Source organism: Dermacentor silvarum, chromosome 7 (genome assembly GCF_013339745.2).
Source record: "Dermacentor silvarum isolate Dsil-2018 chromosome 7, BIME_Dsil_1.4, whole genome shotgun sequence".
NCBI lineage: Eukaryota > Metazoa > Arthropoda > Arachnida > Ixodida > Ixodidae > Dermacentor > Dermacentor silvarum.
In genome coordinates, this window is record NC_051160.1 from 146,530,594 (window position 1) to 146,552,028 (window position 21,435).

General features: G+C 46.7%; 1 protein-coding gene across 1 annotated transcript in view; it reads left to right on the plus strand.

Moving 5' to 3' along the window:
• The first annotated feature begins 6,038 nt into the window (after positions 1–6,038).
• Positions 6,039–21,435, plus strand: part of LOC119458580 (AB hydrolase superfamily protein YfhM) — a 33,957-nt gene continuing 18,560 nt past the window's right edge. The window contains exons 1-3 of the mRNA XM_037720420.2: positions 6,039–6,340; positions 13,716–13,840; positions 17,933–18,045. Coding sequence (XP_037576348.2) covers positions 6,050–6,340; positions 13,716–13,840; positions 17,933–18,045 — 529 coding nt within the window. The 5' untranslated portion in view covers positions 6,039–6,049. The remainder of the gene's footprint in view (positions 6,341–13,715; positions 13,841–17,932; positions 18,046–21,435) is intronic.

A 21,435-nucleotide genomic window follows, 5' to 3' on the forward strand; every position in this document is an offset into this window, starting at 1 on the left:
GTGTTGGTCGGCACTTCTATTACAAGTTTACTGGCCTTGCAAATGAGAGTGTCGAGCTTGTTCTGCTGTGCCTTTGTGAAGTTAATGTATGTTAATGTAGGCGAGACAAGAGTAAGGCGACACGCAGCTACAGCATGTCTGTCTCGTGAAGTCCTCGGTAGCGATTGGAATTGCGCCACATCATGTTCAAGACCTGTTCACCCTGTTTTAGCAAGTGCTGAACTGTGGCCGCACCCGCTCCATCTCGCTGCATGCATAGGCCTAGTGCTCTTTGTGGAATGGATTGTACATTGTTGTGTAGGGTGATGGTTGGGGGTCTCCAGCCCGTGGTGTGCACAAGCAGCAACTCCGACTTTTCTGGCGGGCACACCAAGCCAGTGCTCGCAGCTGCCGCTTGGGCCGCATCTAGTGCACGTTGCAAGGTGTCCTGTATTTTCCCCAGAGAGCCTTTGTTGATCCATATCGTTATGTCATTGGTATACAGTGTGTAACGTATGTCTGGTATGGGGAGTAGAGCTCTGGTGTATGTGGCACATGGCTGAGTTGAACAGTGTTGGGGAGAGCAGTGCTTTTTGTGGTATGCCCCTTTGCGAGCGTGGGTAGGGGTTAAATGTCACATTGCCAATTTTGAAGGTGTACGCACGGTGTCGCAAGAAGTCCCGCATGTAGTTGTATATCTTGGTGCCACATTGGGTGGAAGAGAGCTCCACAAGCATAGCATTGTGGGCCACGTTGTCGAAGGCTTTCTTTTCTTCAAATCCCAGCCAAGTTGGGAGTGGCTGGGATTTTTGGTGATATCTTCATGTATTTGGAGGAGACCATCTTGCGTAGACAGTTGGTGTCTGTATCCTAGCATGGTGTGTGGCAGGTGTTGCGTCCTTTCCAGATGTGATATTAATCTGTTGAAAATTATGCGCTCCATCACTTTGCCTGCAATAGACGTCATAGAGGTGGGGTGGAGGTGGCCGATGTAAGGTAATTTACCAGGCTTTGGGATGAAGACAACCGTGGCTTCCTTCCACACTCTTAGGAGAATACCAATGTTCAACACTTGGTTAAGTTGACAGAGGAAGAACTCCAAGTCATCATCCAATAGATTACGGAGCTATGCCGCCGTCAGCTTATCTGGCCCAAGCTCTTTGTTCAATGGTGTTTCTACAAGTGCGCATTTCAGCTCGGCCATGTCGACATCTCCCATGAGGAGAGAATCCCCCGACTCCACCCCTTGGTTGTCCAGATACTTGGGACTGTCTGGAGAAACCATGTAGGTGTCTTGGAGAATCTTGAAAACATCTTCATTGGCTTTTTTACGCTGATCGATAGATTTCTGGATTCGTTGTGATGTAACAGTTTTGGTAGTCGTGGGAATTAACCAGGTGCCACACGTGGCTCATGCTGAGCGTGTTGTTCAGTCTTTCGCACGTGTCATAGCAGTGGTCACTAATCAATTGTTGAATAGTACTGTATTGCTGAGTTTATCTGGTTGATATGGCTCCTAGTCTTCTCTTTTTGTCTTCCGGTGTTTCCACCTTTTGAGAAGGTCGTGCCTGACCTCCCAGGGGTGTAACAAGTGCTTATCCGTGTGGGGTTGTTTGGCGTCTTCTTGCATTAGTGAAGTGTGTTTCTGCGTCTTTTAAATGCGAATGCATTTCTTAGTCGGGGCATGTCAGGCATCTGTCAGTGTCCGCGCGCCGGCAGGTGTTATCTCTCCGCTCTCACTCCCTCTCCCATAGCAACAGCTGCGGGCGCGCGCGCTTATCCTCGCCTCTAGCAACCGGAGCACGTGGTGCGGGCGGAGTAGCGGAGAGTGAGTGGAGAGGAGGAGCGCGCTCTGGCGTGTGAGGGCGCTCGCATCGCGGGAACTCGGCGGAGCTCCCACGTGTGTGGAGAGAGTGTAGGAGAGGGTAGGTGCAGTGCTTCGCCGTTCGCTCTCTCTCCTCCCTGCGCCCCACTCTCCCATTCGCTTGCTCGCACGTATATATAAATGGAGTGAAGCGTGCGCCTCACTCTCGACCGTTCGCTGGCTGGGCGCCTCTCAAGGCGATGGCAGAAGTCGGTGAAGGCGAATGTCTGACGGCAACGGTACCCCTAGCAAGAAGTGTAATACAATCCAACCCGAGCATTACACCTCTCGCTGGAGGTGACGTCACTCACTACTTTGCTACTACTTTGCTCGAAGCAGCAAGGACGGCGAATACTGCGGCGTTAATCTCGTTGCTAACGTGTATAAGAACCTCATATCGCATGCCGTTGCCACCTCGCCCGTTCGAGACACGTCTCCGTACAAAGACTTCTACACTCTTGCCTACACCGGAGACGGAGTCTTTGTGGTGACCGTGTACCTCGCGCCCAACCTCGCTCGTGACGCCGTTGCCGCGCAACTGGACGCGGCTATGGAAAGTGTGTGTGTGCGCTCCAAAGTATCTGACCCCGTCGTCTTGGTTGGTGACTTTAACGTGGACGTGAGAAAGAAGAGCGGCGAGTGGTTGGTGGAGTACATGCGGACAAAATACTCTATGCAGTGTGCCTCCGCCGAGTCCGACAAGTGTCAGACTACCATTCACGGAAGTTGCATTGATCTCGCCTTTACCCGAAACTGTGACATGCGCATGCTTCTCAAAGACCCTTTGACTGTACACTTTAGCAACCACAAGGCTGTGATTATGGCCATCAGGTACAATGACAACACAGACAGGTGCTGATGAATGTGTAAATAAATGGTTACGGTACAAATCCTCATCTCGTCATTAATTTACGCCATTAAAATTACTACGCCGTGTACTCTCGGCGCAAGAAATGCATTCGCATTTCCTCACGATTCCCTTCGGGGAGGTGGGGGCAATTTTTTTGGTGTAACATATCGGTCCACTTCTGTAGAGGTTGCTCCCCAACAGCCGACCTCTCGTGCCTCACCTTGTCCCACTCCACGGTCCACTGCTTCCTAACCTTCTTGGTAAACAAGGTCGTGTCGACCCTGATGCACCAGAGAGAATGGTCGCTCGAGAGCGTGTCATGTGCGTTGTGCCATGAAGCTGACAATGGCCCTTTGGCCAGGGTGAGGTCGGGTGTGGTGTCCCTCTCGACCCAATTACAATGTCTGGTTGGCGAGTTGGAGTTGTTTAGTATTGTGAATTCTGCATCTCGTATGTGTTCTAGGAGGTGTGTTCTTCGTGTACCCCCAAGCAGTATGTGCGGTGTTGAAGTCTGCCCCCACTGGGTGCCAAGAGTACCCACATGGGCGCATTTTGAACATCTCCCTTATGTAGCCAATTTCTTCATGCGGAGGATTGTAACTGTTCGTCATGTAAATTTCGGGAGCATTTAACAAACTTTTTAGTGTTTGTGGCAAAAAGTCTGATGGTTGTAAACTTAGATGTCCTGTGTGTGATCTCTGCTGCAAGCTCTTTGCAGATAAGCGTGGCATGTGTGTTCGTATGTTGCTTAGCCAGATAGCTTGGAGTTGTGTCCAGGTTCTTGCAGGAGCAAAACCCTTGTGCAGTATTCCGCATAACAATGTACTGCGTGAGAAGCCCGTGTTTATTCCCGAACCCCTGGCAGTTCTATTGCCATGTAAGCTAGTGTTTTGCCATATTGTTGGAAGCCATTTTTCGAATGTTCAGTTCTACTGCCATGTAAGCTAGTGCTTTGCCATACTGTCGGAAGCCATTTATCGAGTGTTGCGTCATTGTGCGAGTGGGTTGGGTGATGGATGGGCTTCCAACCCTTTGTTCTACGACGCCAATGTGCCAACAGAAATTCCGCACTGGCTTTAGTGATCGGGGCAATAATGGCTTGCAGTTGAGCCTGCATTTGGGGCATGACAGCTTCAATCACCTGGCAGATCAGCGTGGGGAGTTGAGCTTCGAAGTGCAATTTTACCATTGCTTCAATTTCTGCTTGCCTTTTCATCTGCTTTGAGCTCCTTGCAAATGTTTTGCATCGCTTCTGCAAATGAGGTGCTGTTTTGATCATCTGGAGCATATGCTTGAGCTTTTTAGAAGGGGCCTGCGTTGATAGCGATGGCGTGTGATCGGGAGGGTCATATCAATTTCTATTTACTCTGTGTCATTTGTAAGAGGGGTGTCATGTGTGTCTGGGTGCGTGCGCGTGTGGACCATGTCTGCTTCTGTCGGTGTTCAGTGCAGCTGATTTTAATGGGCTTGAGAAATTCCACGCACGGATCTCAATAATGCTGCCCTGCAAGTTTTAGCGACCTGTTGTGCTTTTTTGTGTGGGTAGGGAAGGGCGGAGGGGTGGGAAGAAGCGAAGAGTGGTTGACTGACCTTCTGTTGTGTGTTCTGTTTCGATTGAGAGCGTGCTCTGCTATTCGCTGACATGCTGCGTTTTCGTTTGGGGCCCCTTTTCCGGAACTTGCTTCAGCTCCGGCTGTTGGAAGGGGTCTCAATGGTGACCTTCTTGGCTTCGTCATTGACGGTGCGCTCTTCCTCCCCGAGCTGCCATACTGCCTTGTCCAAGGTGCGACGAATTTCACAATCCGGGTCGTCGCCTGGGTGTTCCCTATTGCAGTTAGGGCAGCATGGCATGCACTCATGTTCTTGTGCCAGATACTGGATGATCTATGCACAGTTTCTGCAACGAGCTCTGTCGGAGTCTGGGCAGACATCGGTGCGATGGCCTATGCCGAAGCATGTAGTGCAGAACTGTGCGCAAGGTCGGTGCGGGTAGCAGCGGTATACTCCGCCGCCAAAGATCACCTTGGGCGGCTGACATGGTCCTTCGAAGGTGAGGATTGCGGCTGCTGTTTGGCCCATCATGTGGGCACTGAGGATCTTGAACTCGGGCGCCTCGATCTCTCGCATGAGTTCTTCCGTCGTGGTACCCGGTTCTATGTTATGAACAACCCTGCATTGTGCGGCGAGGCTTTGTAAGTTTGCGCGGTGCTGTGGTTGTCGTTCAGGTAAATATTTCCTGGGGGGGGGGGGGGGGGGGTAATTTATTTTATACTTCAAATGTGATGCATGTTCGAAATTCCAGTTTCTTCAGGTGGTCTATCTCGCAATGAAGTGCTTTTGATTCGGCAATGCTGAGTTGGGCCGCATTGCTTAGCGCTCGATGAAGTGTGCGCGGGGTGATATTGAATAGAATCGGGCAGGTAGAGGGGTGGAGGATTAATTTGGCTTGTTGAGGAAGACTCAGGGGCTTTCGAGGTGCCCGGGAGGTCCATCCATCGACGTCAGTTTGGTAGCGGGGTGCCATCTCGGTGGTGACAGAGGCGTCGGTAGGCCGTGCTTGAACTACGCCCTACGCCAGCGCCAGCTCTGGTTGGGCTTTGTATTGTCGGTTCTTCAAGCTGTTGTGCCGACTCGGCGATCACCGTCGACCCAAACACTACGCAGGTAGTCACTGCACGCACCTGCACAATTGGAGACGACTGGTTGGCGCCCTTGGAGTCGGCACGTTTCACAGGGATGAGGCGCGGCGGTTCAGAGACTCCGCGAGTTGATTTCAAAAGTCGAACCGTGGTGGCTGGCCCATAGGTGTTCTGTGGCTGGCCCTCCAAGCGCGCGGCGCTTCGGGAGGCCCGGACAAGGGGCGACGGCACGTACATTCACTTCGGGCGGCGATGGTGTTCTCCCCAAAGCAAAGAAAACCAAGCGTGTTCGTAGCATTTCGACAACCGGCCTCTCGTGTAGCGCTTTTCGTCGTCAAACGCACTTATACTTGCGTCTCCCACACTTGATTTTTAACTATCTGTTAAATCTGCAATTTAAGCTTGCTTCAAGGTCGCTGTATTCCTGCGCTCCACCCTAAACAACATTTTATATTGGCTGCTCACCGCACAGTTCGCGCAGAGAGAAAATTCGTGGGCGCCGCCATTTTTAAAGCTGTAGCGGAAGTGGCATTTTGTTCAACTTTTTCCATTTCTTTCGCCGACATCAAAACACGCCAAACGTTTTACGCGCCTAGTGAAACAATTATTTTTTTAACGGACGCAGTAATTTCTTTCGCGCACGCGTTCACCGCGTTCTCCGCTCCACGTGAGTCGCCGAGCGGTACGCCGGCGGCGCCGGTGCATTTCCAAAGGGTGATGGAGTGTTGCGGCGAAGCCCAACCAAGAGCGCAGGCTGAGCGCAGGCAACCCCCCATCCGAAGCTCGGCGCATCGAAGCGCAGCGATGGCGTTCAAGACGCTGCGGCGGGCGTTAAGCCAGATCTTGCTGGTGACGATCGGCACGTGCCTGGGCCTCTGGATGTGTCTCAAGATCGGCGTACAGGTGCTGCTGAAAGGGAAGTCCATACTGACGCCCAAGCAGCGTCCCGAAGAGCCGGCCTGTCTTCGCGACCCGTCTTTGGGATCCCACGAATTCGTCACGTTGCAGGTGTGTGATGTCATCTACGATCGCTTTGCTTCGGCTGCCTGGCGTGGACTCATTCGCGTGTGAATGGACTAAGCGCGTTTCGCATTGCCTTGTTGATTGATTAATTAATTGCTATGGGCTTTGCTCATATCACATAGCCGGTTGTCTTGGGCCAAGACGTGTAGTGGTCTTGTGATTACAGGACCGCTACATTGCTTGTGTCAATCTTATTTCGGGGCTTAGCTCGCATCACCGTGCTTATAAGTCAAATCTGAACCTGCTCCCACCGTGAATCGAACATTGTCAATCACATCTTAGCACTCAGTTTGAGGTTTGTTTCGATTTGCAAGCTGTGTTCGCGCGCCGGAGACGCCTGGCGCTCGACCGCCACAACTGACGTTTGTTGCATTACGTAACGACGTGGGAGAACGCGTCGCCCTTCACGTAGCCGGTCGGCCTAGAAGGGTGCTAATCTCGAGCGAGGCGGTATTTTTAACGGTGCACGGCGGTTATCGGAAAGCTCCGCTATCGCCGCTGTCGGGACAACTTCTCAGTGTGCGCCTCCCCTGCTGATTCGTCATCTACACGTCTGATACCGCAGTTGGTTTCCAGTGATGTGAGCCGAGCCTTCCGGAGCAGTAATTCGACCGCTCTCCCAGCTGTCACCGCCTTGACGAGGCATGTCGGATGAAGTTATGATGCGCTGCCGGTGCGAAGCTAGCCTAGGCCATCTCTTCCCCCGTCAGCCGCCTGTCATGGTTTTGTTGTTTCTTGTTGCGATCGCATTCGCTCCGGTGGGGCCGACAAAGCCCTCCCCGACTGGTTGACGGGCAGCGCGCGGCTGCGGGCGAAATTCAAGCAACCACAAACGGAGCGTCAGCTACAGAAATGAAACTGAGACCGCAAACTGGATCCGCTGCTGTTTTTTTTTTTCTTTTTTTTTTTTCGGAGCCGTTACTTTATTTTCTTTTTCTCTCGCTCGCATCTCGGCCGTTTGTATTCGGGCTCGTGCGTGCGTATGCGTTGGCCCGCCTTCGAGGCGTCGACGTGCGCGCGAGTTGCGACCTGTCACGCCGCACCTCATTCATACAGTCGCGGCATCGGGCCTCGTTATTTGTGTTTATTTTGATCCCTTCGCATTTGCGTACCCGCCGCGACCGGAGATGGCGGCGGATATCGGTTGAGCGAGTACGTATGAGCGCGCGGGAAATTTGAACTTGAGAGGGAAGCCGTGTGCAAGGAAGTCTATCATGGGCCGTATTCTGAAACGTTCCACTTCGGCGATATTTCGCTTTCAGGCGCGCGCTGATTGGCTGGTTGAGCAAAATTGAATGACATCTGGCTCAAACAGCCAATCAGCTCATCCAATTTTGCTAAAACAGCCAATCAGCGCGGGAGTGAAAAGTGAAATATAGCCAAAGTGGACCGTTTCAGAATACGGTCCCAAGCATTGGTTGCGCGGAACCGTGGCACTTCTGGAGCACTGGAAGGCAGCACCGCTCACTTGAAAAAAAAGAAAAAAGATACAAACGGAAGACCGGGCGGTGTATTTACATAATTGCGCCCATTTTCTCTTGCCAACAAACTTCAATTTAGGGCATATGTTGTATAAACAGTGGAGCAGGTTGTAGGTACATGTGTGTGGACCACGTAAAGCGTTAGAGAATAAAGCACGCCACTAAAGAATAGACCCCATTTTATATAAATAGAAACAGTTTCCTCCTGTCGCAAGAAATGATGGAGCCTTTTATTGTTAAAAAAAAAGAAGAAATAAAGAATCCAGGCTGCTGACCTTGTCAGTTGCTTGGGGTCGGAGGACAGCTTTGTGCGCTGCCATTCGTTGCTATTGTCTCGTGACAACTGCCTGCGACACAACAGCTTGAAGACAGGTGTTCTTTGTGGGCTCCTTTCTTTCTTCTCTTTCATTCGTTCTTTACTATGACACATTGTCGCGCCGAACGCGCTGTAAACTTCATATGCTGGAGCTTCCTGGAAAAATCCCCACTTTAGTGTGGGCCTTCCTTTCAGTTAGCCATTTAGATTTCCTTTCCATTGTTTTTTCTCCTGGGCACAGTTTTAATAAACAAGAAAACATGTGTCCACCATACATAACTTGTGGGATGGGTAAAAAGATGTGTATTTGTTTGTGTCTTTATATGTATATGTATATATATATATATATATATATATGTGTGTGTGTGTGTGTGTGTGTGTGTGTGTGTGTGTGTGTCTGAAGAAATCAACTTTGAAAAACATAACCAGTTTATTTTCTACATTTCGGCTGGAGACCCGCCTTTATCAAAGATGGTTTAACATGCGAAACAATAGCAGTTATATACATTTTGGCTAGAGTCACGGAGTAACATTGTGCAATAACTAGTTTGCAACTAAAAAAATGAGGGTTCAAGGTACCATACACGGCAGCACTTGTTACCTCTGTATTCTACCATGCCATATTGACCTGGAGGGTTCATATAATTGGTATGGCAATAAAGCTCTTGTGCAGGCAATACTAATTAATCTATGGTCCCTCCAAGGAGGAAGTGCAAGTGCAATGGCTGGAAAGCTTTATCTTCTCGGGGCTGTTGACTGGAAACATTGCTTCAATGAAATTGGCTTGTAGTAGAAATTATGTTCGCCGGAAAATACCTGTCTTGCACCTGTGGCAACAACCTTCCAGGACCCAACCACTTCATAGAATAATGCTGTCACTCTCCCGGAACCGGTGCGCCCCTGCAAATTTCTGGAAAAATCCACAATTTACAGTGGAAACAATGCACTCGGGGTTTACCCTCGCTGATAACCGGACTGAATAGTGCTAATTGTCACTATGGTGAACTTATTTGTGTTCTAGAGGGTGTTTTTTTTTAGCTGCACCAAATTTTCAAAGGTCACCTGGGGCAGATAGCACGATTTTAACCCTTGAACTAAATTACTCGATGAGGTGGACATTACTTCCACAGGCAATCCAATGCATAATCAAATAATTAACAAATTACACTGATTACATTTTAATTAAATAATTAACATATATTGCAATTCCAAATTGTAGGTAGTGAGTTTGCAAGGCATATCGACTTAGAGTGAATTCTGAAGACACGATCGAACCCACATATATAGTGAATTATTGCTTATAATGAACAGCGGTAAATTCCCCTTGAAAATGTTTCGATAAAATTTTTACTTTATATGTATCGAATCGCCTATATATCGAACTTTTTTGTGATCTCCTTCAGATTCGATATATCCGGGGTTGTCTGTAGCACTGGTTTCAAGATGTGCGCCATCAAACCTGCATTAAATATGCACTGTTCCATTTGCACCGATGTGTTTCATAGCACACTTTGAAAATTAATATCTCGAAACTGTTGTCACCCTGTGAATTTGTTTCATGTGGATACTATCGCCTTATGAACTCACTGGCAACAATTAATAAATTGCCATATGTGCCATGCCGTAAAGTAATTAATAAATTACTTTTAAAGGGTTAGTTCAGGGTTTTAATTTAGTTCAAGGGTTGGAACTGTGTTATCTGCCACAGGCAAAAAATTTAATGCAGAAGGGAAAAACTATATCCTCATATACTCGGAATCAAAACTAACACTGAATTATCAAGCATGGGATTTCAGTCATCTATGGTTTTTGGAAGCAAGCAATGCCTTGAGCAATTTTTGTTGCAAAAAAAAAAAATATATTTTTAACTCTTGTGGTTGTGACCAGAGGCCCTAGATGCAGTGTATTAAACTAAGTACTGCACAATACGCGTCGCACATGCAATCAGATTACAAAAGGTTTGGTGACAACAACCAGCGGATAGAACTATCGACAACCTTTGAGAAGCGTCCGATACATCCAAGTGCGTCCTGCTCCGAGCGATAAGGCTTAACATTTGTTAGCCGGTGAAAAGCAGTCACCGAAGAAAGATAAAGAAGTGTGCGAGCCAATATCATCCCTGTGATCGCAGAAACAATGCAGGAAGGTATTTCTTATCTCTCCTGTAATTGACAAACTTTATGAAAAAAAAAAGAAAAGGCTGGCCATATCAGGATGAGCGGATGTGCAAGGCATCCATGTAGTACCAAGCTTGTGCTACAGCAAAGCAACTGTTCTCACTGGTACCACTGTATTGGTAGTGGTACCACTTGGAGTAGTACCACTACACGCATTGCTGCGTTTCTCCCTCTAAGTGCAGTCCCCTTTGCTGGGAGAGCGCAAAATGTTTGCTGCTACTATCGTTTGTGCTTTTGTAGAAGCGAAGTGAGTGCACTAGAATGTGTGAATAGCTGTGAACATGGGAACTAGTGACCCTGATGTAAGGATGCACGTAGCAAGGGCAATTAAAAGCAGCGGATAGCTTGCGCTTTGACTCAATATTGAAAACATTGTATTGCGTAAATGCAACTTGTTTAGTTCACAAACTATAAAAAGTTTAGCTTGTGAGAAAACAATGATAGGAGTCTTCTTTTTTATCTGCAGATCTTGAGTGTTCCTTCACACCACTTGCTTTTGCTTGAAAAGATTGTACACAGGGGTCCAGTAGGCAGTCAGCAGATTCTTGTTCTTGCAGATGTTTCGGCAGGCTCTTCGAGGCTGGTCAGCAATTTTACCATAAAAACTGTCTCAGCACATATTTATTTATTTATTTAACAAAACTGCTAATCTCACACAACATTGTAGCAGGGAGAGCACTTACATATTTACTATCGATCAAAAAAAGTTTACGGACCACGGGATCTCAGGAAACACAGAATATCCGAGCAGCCTTTAAATGTAGCCAGTAAAACCGTACATCACAATGTTGTTCACTTATACCAGTAGAGGTTGGAAATGGGAATACCAGGCTGCGTTTTGAGGCTGCGGAGATATTCAGCTTTTTGTCAGATCCCTTGGTCCGTAAGCTTTATTGGTCGATAGTACAATGTAAAAGAGACATACGACAGGTATATGAAACACAATGCAATACAATGTTACATTAATTATGCCTTAAGTCAACTGTAACAAATACAAAGGACATAAGTACATCAAACACAGTAAATGTAAGCAAAACAAAACTAAGTCAACAGAAGTAAAGGGAGCACAATTTTTAAGACGCAAGTGCGAAATCAGACTACAGAGAACATAATACATTTCAGAAATGTAGAAAATAAACATTTTAAAATTGGTGATGAACAGCTATACATAGTTACCTTGCAAAAGATTGCTTTGATGTTCTCGACATCAGGTAGGGCCACGAAGAGGATGCTTTTTTTTTTTTTAGTTAGGCAATGCATTCACCACATGTCAGTCTATCTTGCCGTATTATTGAATAATTTGGTGTGGCTAGTTCACCTAGAATACCACCCATTACCCATGTTTCCGTAACTGCTACAAAATTGCATTTAGACTAGTTATTATGGATGCAGGAGCATCTAGTTTATTCATGACACTGCGTGAGTTTACATTTATGAAACTTATTACAGATGCTCCTATGTTCCGCGTGAAGGCAGAGACATTGGCTCGCTTTGCTGTTTTTTTTTGAGCGGTTGCTCTTCAAGGAGACCGCACCATCTTTCTAGTCATCCCGACAGTACAGTTCACCGTTAACTTTCAGCTTGTCGTATGGTAAGGACACTTTCTCACCAGCTTCCGTTGTTTTGGCGTAGTTCCAGAACTTTTTCCTTATATCTCGCATTCTAGCTGATTAGTTTTCGCTGATCGAGTAGTTGGTCCCCTTGAACCTGTGACAATTTTTCAGTACTCAAGTTTTTTCTCCAGCGTGAACGAGCTTCATAATTACTGGCCTAGATTTCTTGTTTCCTGGTCTTCTGAGCCTATGAATTCTTTCTATAGTCAAAGGCTCTGTTTTCAGGACACTCCTAACAACTTTTTCGTTAATTTGTAGTTCAAGGCTGTCACTGCTTTCCTTTTTGTTTTCCGGTATTCCAGAAATTATCATGTTAGACCTTCTGGAATGGTTTTCCAGATTGTCTACCTTAAGCTCCAGCGCTTGTACAACTTTTTGCAAATCAGTCACCTGCTTCACACAGCCCGTTATTTTAGTCATCTAGAGCTGTCAGTAATTCCAACTTAGGCTCAATAGCAGTTAATCGTTCCAGCTTGGTTTCCGTCAGATCCTCAGCAATCTGCTGAAGCTGCTTCGAGACAGCAGCACACTCGCACTTGGGGTTAGTCTCAGCATCACCACATGATAATAAAAGTCTATCGCTAAGTGCAACGCTAACACAGAATAAGAATAGTGATGTGGGCGAGTTGAGGTTTAAGTTCACGGTTCTTTCCGCACTTCAGTTCTTCACGCTGCAGAAATTACACCATGAATGCTAACACACTCGCACAGCAACTCTAGAAGCAGCCTCGGGCATGGCAGCACAGTCAAGAATACATTATTCGATGGAAAACACTTGCAAGGGAACAAGAATTCAGGATCGCCAGTCAGCCTCTAGAGTCTGTAAAGGAGTACGTTTATCTAGGTCAATTACTCACAGGGGACCCTGATCATGAGAAAAGAAATTCACAGAAGAATAAAATTGGGTTGGAGTGCATTACCAAATCCTGACTGGGAGCTTACCACTGTCATTGAAAAAAGTGTACAATCATTGCATTCTACCGGTGCTAACATATGGGGCAGAAACTTGGAGGTTAACAAAGAAGCTTGAGAACAAGTTAAGGACCGCACAAAGAGCAATGGAACGAAAAATCATAGGACTAACGTTAACAGACAGGACGAGAGCGGTGTGGATCAGAGAACAAACAGGGATAGCCGATATTCTAGTTGACATTAAGCGGAAGAAATGGAGCTGGGCAGGCCATGTAATGCGTAGGATGAGTAACCGGTGGACCATTAGGGTTACAGAATGGATACCAAGACAAGGGAAGTGCAGTCGAGGTCGGCAGAATACCAGATGGGGTGATGAAGTTAGGAAATTTGCAGGCGCAAGTTGGAATACGCTAGCGCAAGACAGGGGTAATTGGCGATTGCAGGGAGAGGCCTTCGTCCTGCAGTGGACATAAAATATAGGCTGATGATGATGATTTGCACTAACCTTTGCTCACCTGCATTAAGAAGGCGAATGGATTAGCAGGTTGCATTCTGATGGTGCTGTCATGCCCTTGACATTTATAGCATTTATGTTAAAGTAGTGTTCAAATTTATTTCTAAGAAATTTTGCGGATTGTTTTGTCATTGCGCACGCGCATGAAAGGTATCTTGCAAACTAAGTACTTAGGCCACAGACTAGTGAAATTAACTATTGTTCTATTAGTAGGTTTCGTTAATTCAATAGCACTAAGATGGGCAAATAAAAATAATTTGTTACATTGCGAATTTCGTTAAATCGAGGTTCGTTATATCGAGGTTTGACTGTACTCTCGTGACCTTCTTTGTCTATCTGCGCTGCAGGATGTGACGCTGCACTACGTGTCAGCCGGAAGTCACGACAACCCGCTCATGGTGTTGTTGCACGGTTTCCCGGACACGTGGTACACCTGGGAGAAGCAGATACGGCACTTCCAGAAGGACCACTGGTGAGAGACACTGTTTGGCACTGGGAGGGGAGGGGGTGGGGTAGGGGTTATCACTGGCACCTACCGTATGTACTTGCATAATGAACCCACTGTTTTTTCTAAGTTGATGTCAATGTGGGGGGAGCATCCATTATGCAAGGAAAATGGTCTAACAGTTTTTTTTTTTTTCTAGGAGTTGAAGTTGTAGAGGTCATGGCACAACACTCGACTATTAACGAAAAAGTAGTGATGAAATGGGGAATGCCTGAATGGCATCAACAAAAGTGCTCGGTCAACATGATGCGAACGCTCATGTTGCCACTCTTTAGCATCCTTCACTACAAACGATATTTGCTGTACCATGACGCTATTCGACAATTTTAGGATCAAATCAAATCTTTGTTAGGCATAGTTGGTACACGTCCAGAGCACAGACAAAACAACTGAAACGAAAATGGCTTCACTGGAGCTGTGCCCCCTACCACATGTGCACATAGTCACAAGAAGAAAAAAAAAGTATATAGTCGATGGGACTAGCCCATCATTTCTAGGTAAAGTGAACATATGTTGACCACTGATACTGGAGGTGACGTGCATGTTTTTTACATGAGGTAAAAAATAAACACTTATTTCTCAGAGACCAAAGTGGGGGAGAGTTATTATGCAAGTGGGCTTGTTACGCAAGTGTGTACGGTATCTTGGGGGAGGTAGACTAGGTTACGAAATTTACATTTGAGGTACAAGTGGATGCATTATGAAACGCTAGCATGTTTTTAAAACGGAAACTCTGAAAAACAACACCAATATTGCTTGCTGTAAATTATGTGAAACCTGCTATGTTGAGAACCAGTGGGGCTTCCTCAGCATGACCTCTAAAATTATACAGCAACTGTGGTGCGATGAAAATCTAGGAGGCAGTGTGCTAGGATTTGCGTCAAATTCACTAAACACCATTGGCACACATCGCCTGCTTAGGTGCTATTCAAAGGCTGTTATTAAGAAAATTAGACAATTACTTTGCGAAGATTGCTTCAGTAGGACATATACTACTCATGGAAGCTTATGCATTGCTACACAGGCACACTGCAACATTTCTTGAAAGTGATAATAAGCCTGCAATATGGATCGGTCAAGAGATGCAGGAAGCTTAAAGTTATGCTCGTAAGTTATATTGATCTTCCTGGTGGCTTCAAAAAAAGAAACTAGGCATCCTCTGTGCTGTAGGTTAGTGTAATTCTTCAATCACCTGTTGTTTGTCGGATTCCTTTAATGGTGAAATGAGCGGAATGATATGTCATGAATGATATGTCATGTGGAAGGAAAGAGACCAGTGCTTAAGCACTCCCTCTATCATGCTTAACAGAAGCCGAAATTGAGTTCGCAGGATGGAATGGGTGCAGTTGAACTCTCTGGTTCTCACTATCACATTGGCACATGACATATCAGGGTCACCCCCTCCCGCCCCCACCTTTTTCATTTGTATATTAACATGTTCTCTAACAAAAATAAAGAGTTGGTAGTTTGTGCTTCATCCGTCCGCATCCTTCTTCCCTTCTTTGTAATTCTTTTTTGCCAGTGTAAAACTCAGTGCAACATAATCGTGTTCTAGCATAGCTTGAAACCTTTCAATGTCATTCTCTGTTACCACATGTGCCTGCAAATCGTTGCAGGTTATGATTGTTAAGTGCAAACACGAATACCCACAATTTTGTTCCTGTATTGGAAAAGGACTGACATTGCAGAGTGCCAACGTCAAGCGGTGTATCTGGATGTCAATTGAATGTTATCTACTGACTCCTTTGCCAAGAATAAACGTAAAGCTAAGACAATTGTGTTTGTTGTTTTTTCAGACATACTTTTTAAACAAGCTCAGGCAACTAACTGAGGTACAGATAAGCAACCATAACTATTAATGATAAATTTGGCAGCCTTTTTTTATCTACCATCTCCACTTCGTTAATGGACGCAAACAACAGTTGTATATTTGAGAAGTAGTCAAACAAGGAATGTCACTTTAAGCCAACATTTTTACAAGGCACGTGTCTATGTCAGGACAGCAACATTGGCTGCATGAAGAAGACAAGTCCTGTTGTGGAAGTGTTGGCTTAAAGCAACATTCCTTGTTCAACTACTCCTCATAATTTCTAGTCTATAAAGCAAACTAGCAAATGAGAATTGTCTGCTCAAAAAGTATACTGACACTCAGCGTCATTAAATGAGTGCTTGCATGGAGTAATGCATTCAATATACAAGCTCTGGCATGGAGAACAAAAGTACAGCAGAATACACAAATAAGTTGACCCAAACGACATAGTAATAGGCAAGATAGCAGATGTTATTACAGATGGTTTATTCATAACGGTCGAAGTTGCTGATAGAGCATTGCAGTACTGGTGAACAGCACGAGTTTTCTCGCAGTTGTCACACTGGTTATCGTCTCCTCCAGTATGCCACCGAAAATACTAAAGCACGTCTGCCTTATACACGTTTAAATGACAAGTTCAAATTCAATTTTTTTAGGATCACAATCACAGACGGTGGGATCAATCAAATTATTTTCAGGATTCAATTGAGAAGGGTAGAAATGGCTGATTGAAAGTTTATCTTACGCCGATACACAAGACTGCAAGATGAACGGGTCGGGGGTAACAGAAGGGATCCTTGTAATTTAGGGGCACTGTAATAGAGCTCATGAAAAGCTGCTCATGCAAAGGACAGCAGCCTGAATATGCGCTGCAGGTGCAGAGGGCCAAGACCAAGGCTTGCAACACTGGCAAGCTGGTGCAACGATCGTAATTTGAGGACAAGTGGGGCACACAGTCTTGTGTGGTTTCTTGGCAGCTAAATCAGAAAGATTGATAGGGAGTCCAAACAGCAGATCATATATATGCTGCAATCATTGCTTCTCCTGTTAACATAGTTTACTTGCTGTCTATTTTGGCTCTCTATATATGCTATCATTATCAATACATTGTCATACAATGCCCCATTGCGTGCTCATCCATTGTTTTATACAGTACAGTAGAACCTTGTTGATACAATCGCGTTTGCTATGACTTCGCGGTGCCAACGTTTGCAATCGAGAACACAAAAAGTGACCCAATACAGGTATGCTTCTTTTTTACCGATTATAATATGTTTCCGGAAAACAATATCTTCGGCACGAACGTTCAGTACATTGCCAAACTGCTATCGTATAATTCGTTTTTCGATTGCTAGATCGCATGTGAGCAAGAAACGGCACGAGGCACGCATGATCGAGAGCAGTAGGCGCCCGCCACAGCAGCTTCCCCGCAGTACTCGCTGGCGCGTCTCACGTGACAATACCACCACGCACTTAGTTTGATCTTTCAGTATCAGCAAATCTCCTCACGGGTCGTCATACATCACATTCGAAGCTATCGCCACCAACCCTACTGTGATAAGCATCTTCGCCTATCTGTTCCCTAGTGCATGTGCCGTAGCTCTGTTGGAAGCGCACAGCACGCCTGTAACAATAGATAACCGAAACGCGATGCCATTCCCTGCTTCAGGCGGCACGAAGTGAGCGTCATGTTTCGCCCTGGTGGTATAGTGTTCCGGCAAAACCCGCCAGCTCGATTTCGCCTCAGTTTTCCATTGCAATCTCAAAACACCACGCAATAGGAAAGCAACCACGTATGTCCCAAGGCCACTCGGAACCCATCAGTGGCGCGTGCCGGCATTTGGTGCTGCAACGACTTGTGCAACACTTCTCAGTTATGCAGATGTCAACTACAGTTCAGTCTGCCGATAATTTAGTAACTTCAGAATGTATGTTTTTCCTGCTAGTACGTTTTTCTCTTTTTTTTTTCCAGGACGTGTGAACGAGGCTCTACTATATACGTATATACATTTTAGGCATCTTTGCAGCCTCCAGTTTTTAGGCCTGCATAGAGCCACATTGTCACTAGCATCCTTCCCGATTCATGTCACATTAACATGAAGCATTTTAAAACCATTGTGCTGGCACTCTACACCTTGCTGTTGTGGCAGTAAACAACACAAAAGAAATGACAAAAAACCTAAACGATAGAAATGTGATGTCTCATCTTCTCATGTCCTTCCTGACCTGTGTCCCTCTCTGCATTGCAGGGTGGTCGCTGTGGACATGCGTGGCTGTGGCCTGTCCAGCAAGACACAACTAGTGGAGGACTACCTCATGTCACGCATGGTGGACGATGTCAGGAGACTCATTTTGTCATTGGGTGAGTTTCACTGGTGGAGAACACCCGTCGAATAAAAATGAGGCTTCCGGGTTGACATGTCGGCAGAGGCCATGTGTTGTTGGCGTTCGCTAATCGAACCCCAGTGCAAGCATTACGGAGGTGTTGTCTGGCTTTGAGACGGTGCCAGGAGAGCTTTTCAGGGGAGTCAACCAAACGGTTCCAGGCTATTCGAAGTTCCAAGTCTAGGGGAATCGGTGGGGTGCGCCCGTAAAAAAAAAGAAACCTGGCTAGTCTGCATCTTCTCTTGTATGGCCATATTGACTGTGAAGACTTCATCTTGCGGGAAACGGTCGCAGTTGGTGTGGGAAACGTTAACATGTGTCGCTAGACTGTTGCACAGTGTGCAGTTGGCCCGCTTCAAGAGGCCATTCCACTGGTTGATGGAAGTATTGGCATCATGTATTCCATGTGATGCATGTGCACTTTCGAATTCCCAGGACGTAAAGCAAATCCTGCAGTCTATAAAGCCAGCATTAGGGAGCGCCGTGCCTCGAGACAATGTTTATTCTCAGAAATTCTATGGCATAGTGTGCAGACATATCTGGCACTGCCTCGGCCATAACCCACTTTATCAAATAGTCGGCAACGACAAGCAGGTAGTTGTCGATGGCCTTATTCCTAGCGAAAGGACGCACATGGTCCATGCTGGTTATATCGGATGGTGAACTCGTGGGCTTGAAAAGCTATAATGTAGGTTTCGATGCTGCTGTCGACACTTTGCAAAACTGGCAGGTTTTACACCCAGTAACTGACACTTTCATGTCCTTCTGCACATTGCACCACCAAAACCATTCTGAAACTCTGACGTATGTTTTCGTAAACCCTAGGTGGTGAGCAGTTAAGGTGTCATGAAGAGCCTGTTTGATGTGTGACTGTAAAGACTGGGGCTCTTCAGGCTGCCAAAAAGAGGAACCTTCATTCAAACGCCCAGAGTGCAAAAGCAGTCCATCGTCCAACTTATAAAATCGTGGTAGTTTTGCATGACATGATCTTGGCTGGCCAGTCCCACCATTGCATCTATTATGGTGCGGAGCTTAGGATCACAATCACGACTTAGCGTGCCTCGAAGGTCTTCCAATGTGCTTGCACAGACTGTATAGTGTGACACAAAGTTGGCATGTCGATGATTCCTGCCACTTCGATGGGACAATTGTAATGTCGTACTCTTGGAGCTGGAGGGACCAGCATGCCATCTGAGAAGTCAAGTGTTCTTTTGACAGGAGCCAGACAAGGGCACTGTTGTCGGTAGCTACCATGAAGTCCATACAAACATGGGCGAAACTTCTCGACAGCCCAGATGAGTGCAATGTACATGAAAATCTAGCAGGTGCTTCACACAGGTCAGGACTCCACTTTATTACAGCAGCCATTATTTCTTCTCGCACTTCATCTTCCTCGTCGTCTTCTATTCATGCAGTTTCCCATTTAGCCGGTAACAATACAGTTAAACCTGGATATAACGAAATTGACAAGTTCCCGAAAAACTCCGTTATAAAGAGGATTTCGTTATATGCAGATTCGGCACGAAAATTCGAAAAAGGAACGCTTTACGTATTTACTCTATTCTAACGTGCCCTCAATTGTAACGCGCACCTGTTTTCCGTTTTCATCGTAGCACTCATCCTTGGAATGTCATGCCAGGTACTGGATGCGTGGACGTGTGTCGTTTCGCACAAGCGCGAGGCATCGGAAACGAAGAGCGAGCGTTGCAGCGTCGTATAGTGTTACAGTAGAACCCCACTGTTATGTTCCTGAGTTCTGCGTTTTCCCAGCTGTTACGTCGTTTTCGTCCGGTCCCAGCACAGCTCCCATAGAACCCAGTGCATTGGTAACCCTGCTCTTGCGTCGCAACTGTGGGACCGTTCCCGCATCATACGTTGCGAACTTCCATTGCAGTCGAGGCACCGGCGAGGGGGGAGGGATAGCGGGCGGCGTTGTGCTGTACTCTGGCATTAACTGCGTACTGCGCGGCGGCGCGCGGTCGCGCGGGCCGTATCTTGAAAGCGATCTGCGTTGGGGGAGAGTCTAGGCAGTGTAGGGCCGGTACTTTGTAGCGATGCCTTTCCGGTAATAATGCCTTTTTGCACTTATCACGCTTTGTAAGTGGTCAGAGCGATGGTCCGCTCGCGTTATCAATGGGATCAGCCGGCCGGGAGTGGTGAATAAGACTAGTATAGGATAAGTCATAAGGCATCGCTACAAAATCGCAGCCTAGGAGCGTCGGCGGCTCGTAGATTTTTTGTGCGTGCTGTGTATTCTTGGCGCTCAGTTTGCGTTCAAGCGATAGGCAACAGCATGAAGGTCACTTCGCTCGCCTCTGCAGCGGCACTTCCACATGCTGCCAGCGTTTGACAGCACGTGTCCGCACTCATCGAGTGTGATGTGTCACAGTATCTGCCAGCGCATCGGCAACATCAACTGGAAAAGGAGAGAGTGCCGGCTTGGCGGGCTAGGCCAGCTGCAGCAAGTGGCAGGATCAGGTTTGAATGAAGGGAGGGGGAAAGGTCACGCCCGCGGCGGCAAGATCGCCGGGCTGAGGGATGCAGGCCCGCCTCGCACACGCTCGCATGCACGCACGCACGCACACATGCGCTCGCTTCGCATTCCGTCACGGCGGAGAAGGTGCTTCCAGTTGCTGCTCGCGGAAAAATGACAAAATTTGGGGCGAAATCTCTAGGTTGTCGGAGGGGAAAATTCGTTATATCGAGGGGGTCTCCCACTGCCACTTCGTTACGTAGAGGTCTCAAATACATGTGCTTCTATGGAGTAATGGCGGGGAATAGAAAAACTTTGTTATATCCAGGAATTCGTTATTGGAGGTTCGTTATAAGCAGGTTTAACTGTATTAGCGCCCCCGAAAAAATGCCAGCTGTTTATATGCGATCTTGTATAAGAACATGTATGCATTTTTGTACTAGGAGCACTGCCATTTTCGGTTTCAATAAAATCAGACGTATACGGATATTATGCTGAAGAAGCTGTAGAAATAGTTGAATATTAAACGGCGTGCGATCGTGCCTGCCTGAATCCAACGTCGCCGTCACTCATGATCGTGGTTTTCACTAAAAATAATACAATGATAGGGCTATATTACGGTTTTTCTTGTGGCAATTAATCACGCAGGAATAACAATGACCTTCAAACTTTCTTTTTTTTCACGGGTTTCGCATGTCGCTCACATTATGCAGCCGCTAGGGATTTTCTTCTGTTTGTATGACTGAACAATGCATGGAAAACAAGGGGAATGCGGGAGATGGCGATTCAAGGCGATGAGTAACACGAGAACAAGGTGAGGGCAGGAGCCAACGTTTCGACAAGTGGACTTGTCTTCTTCAAGGCAACTTATGCTCTCCTCGGCATAGTATATAT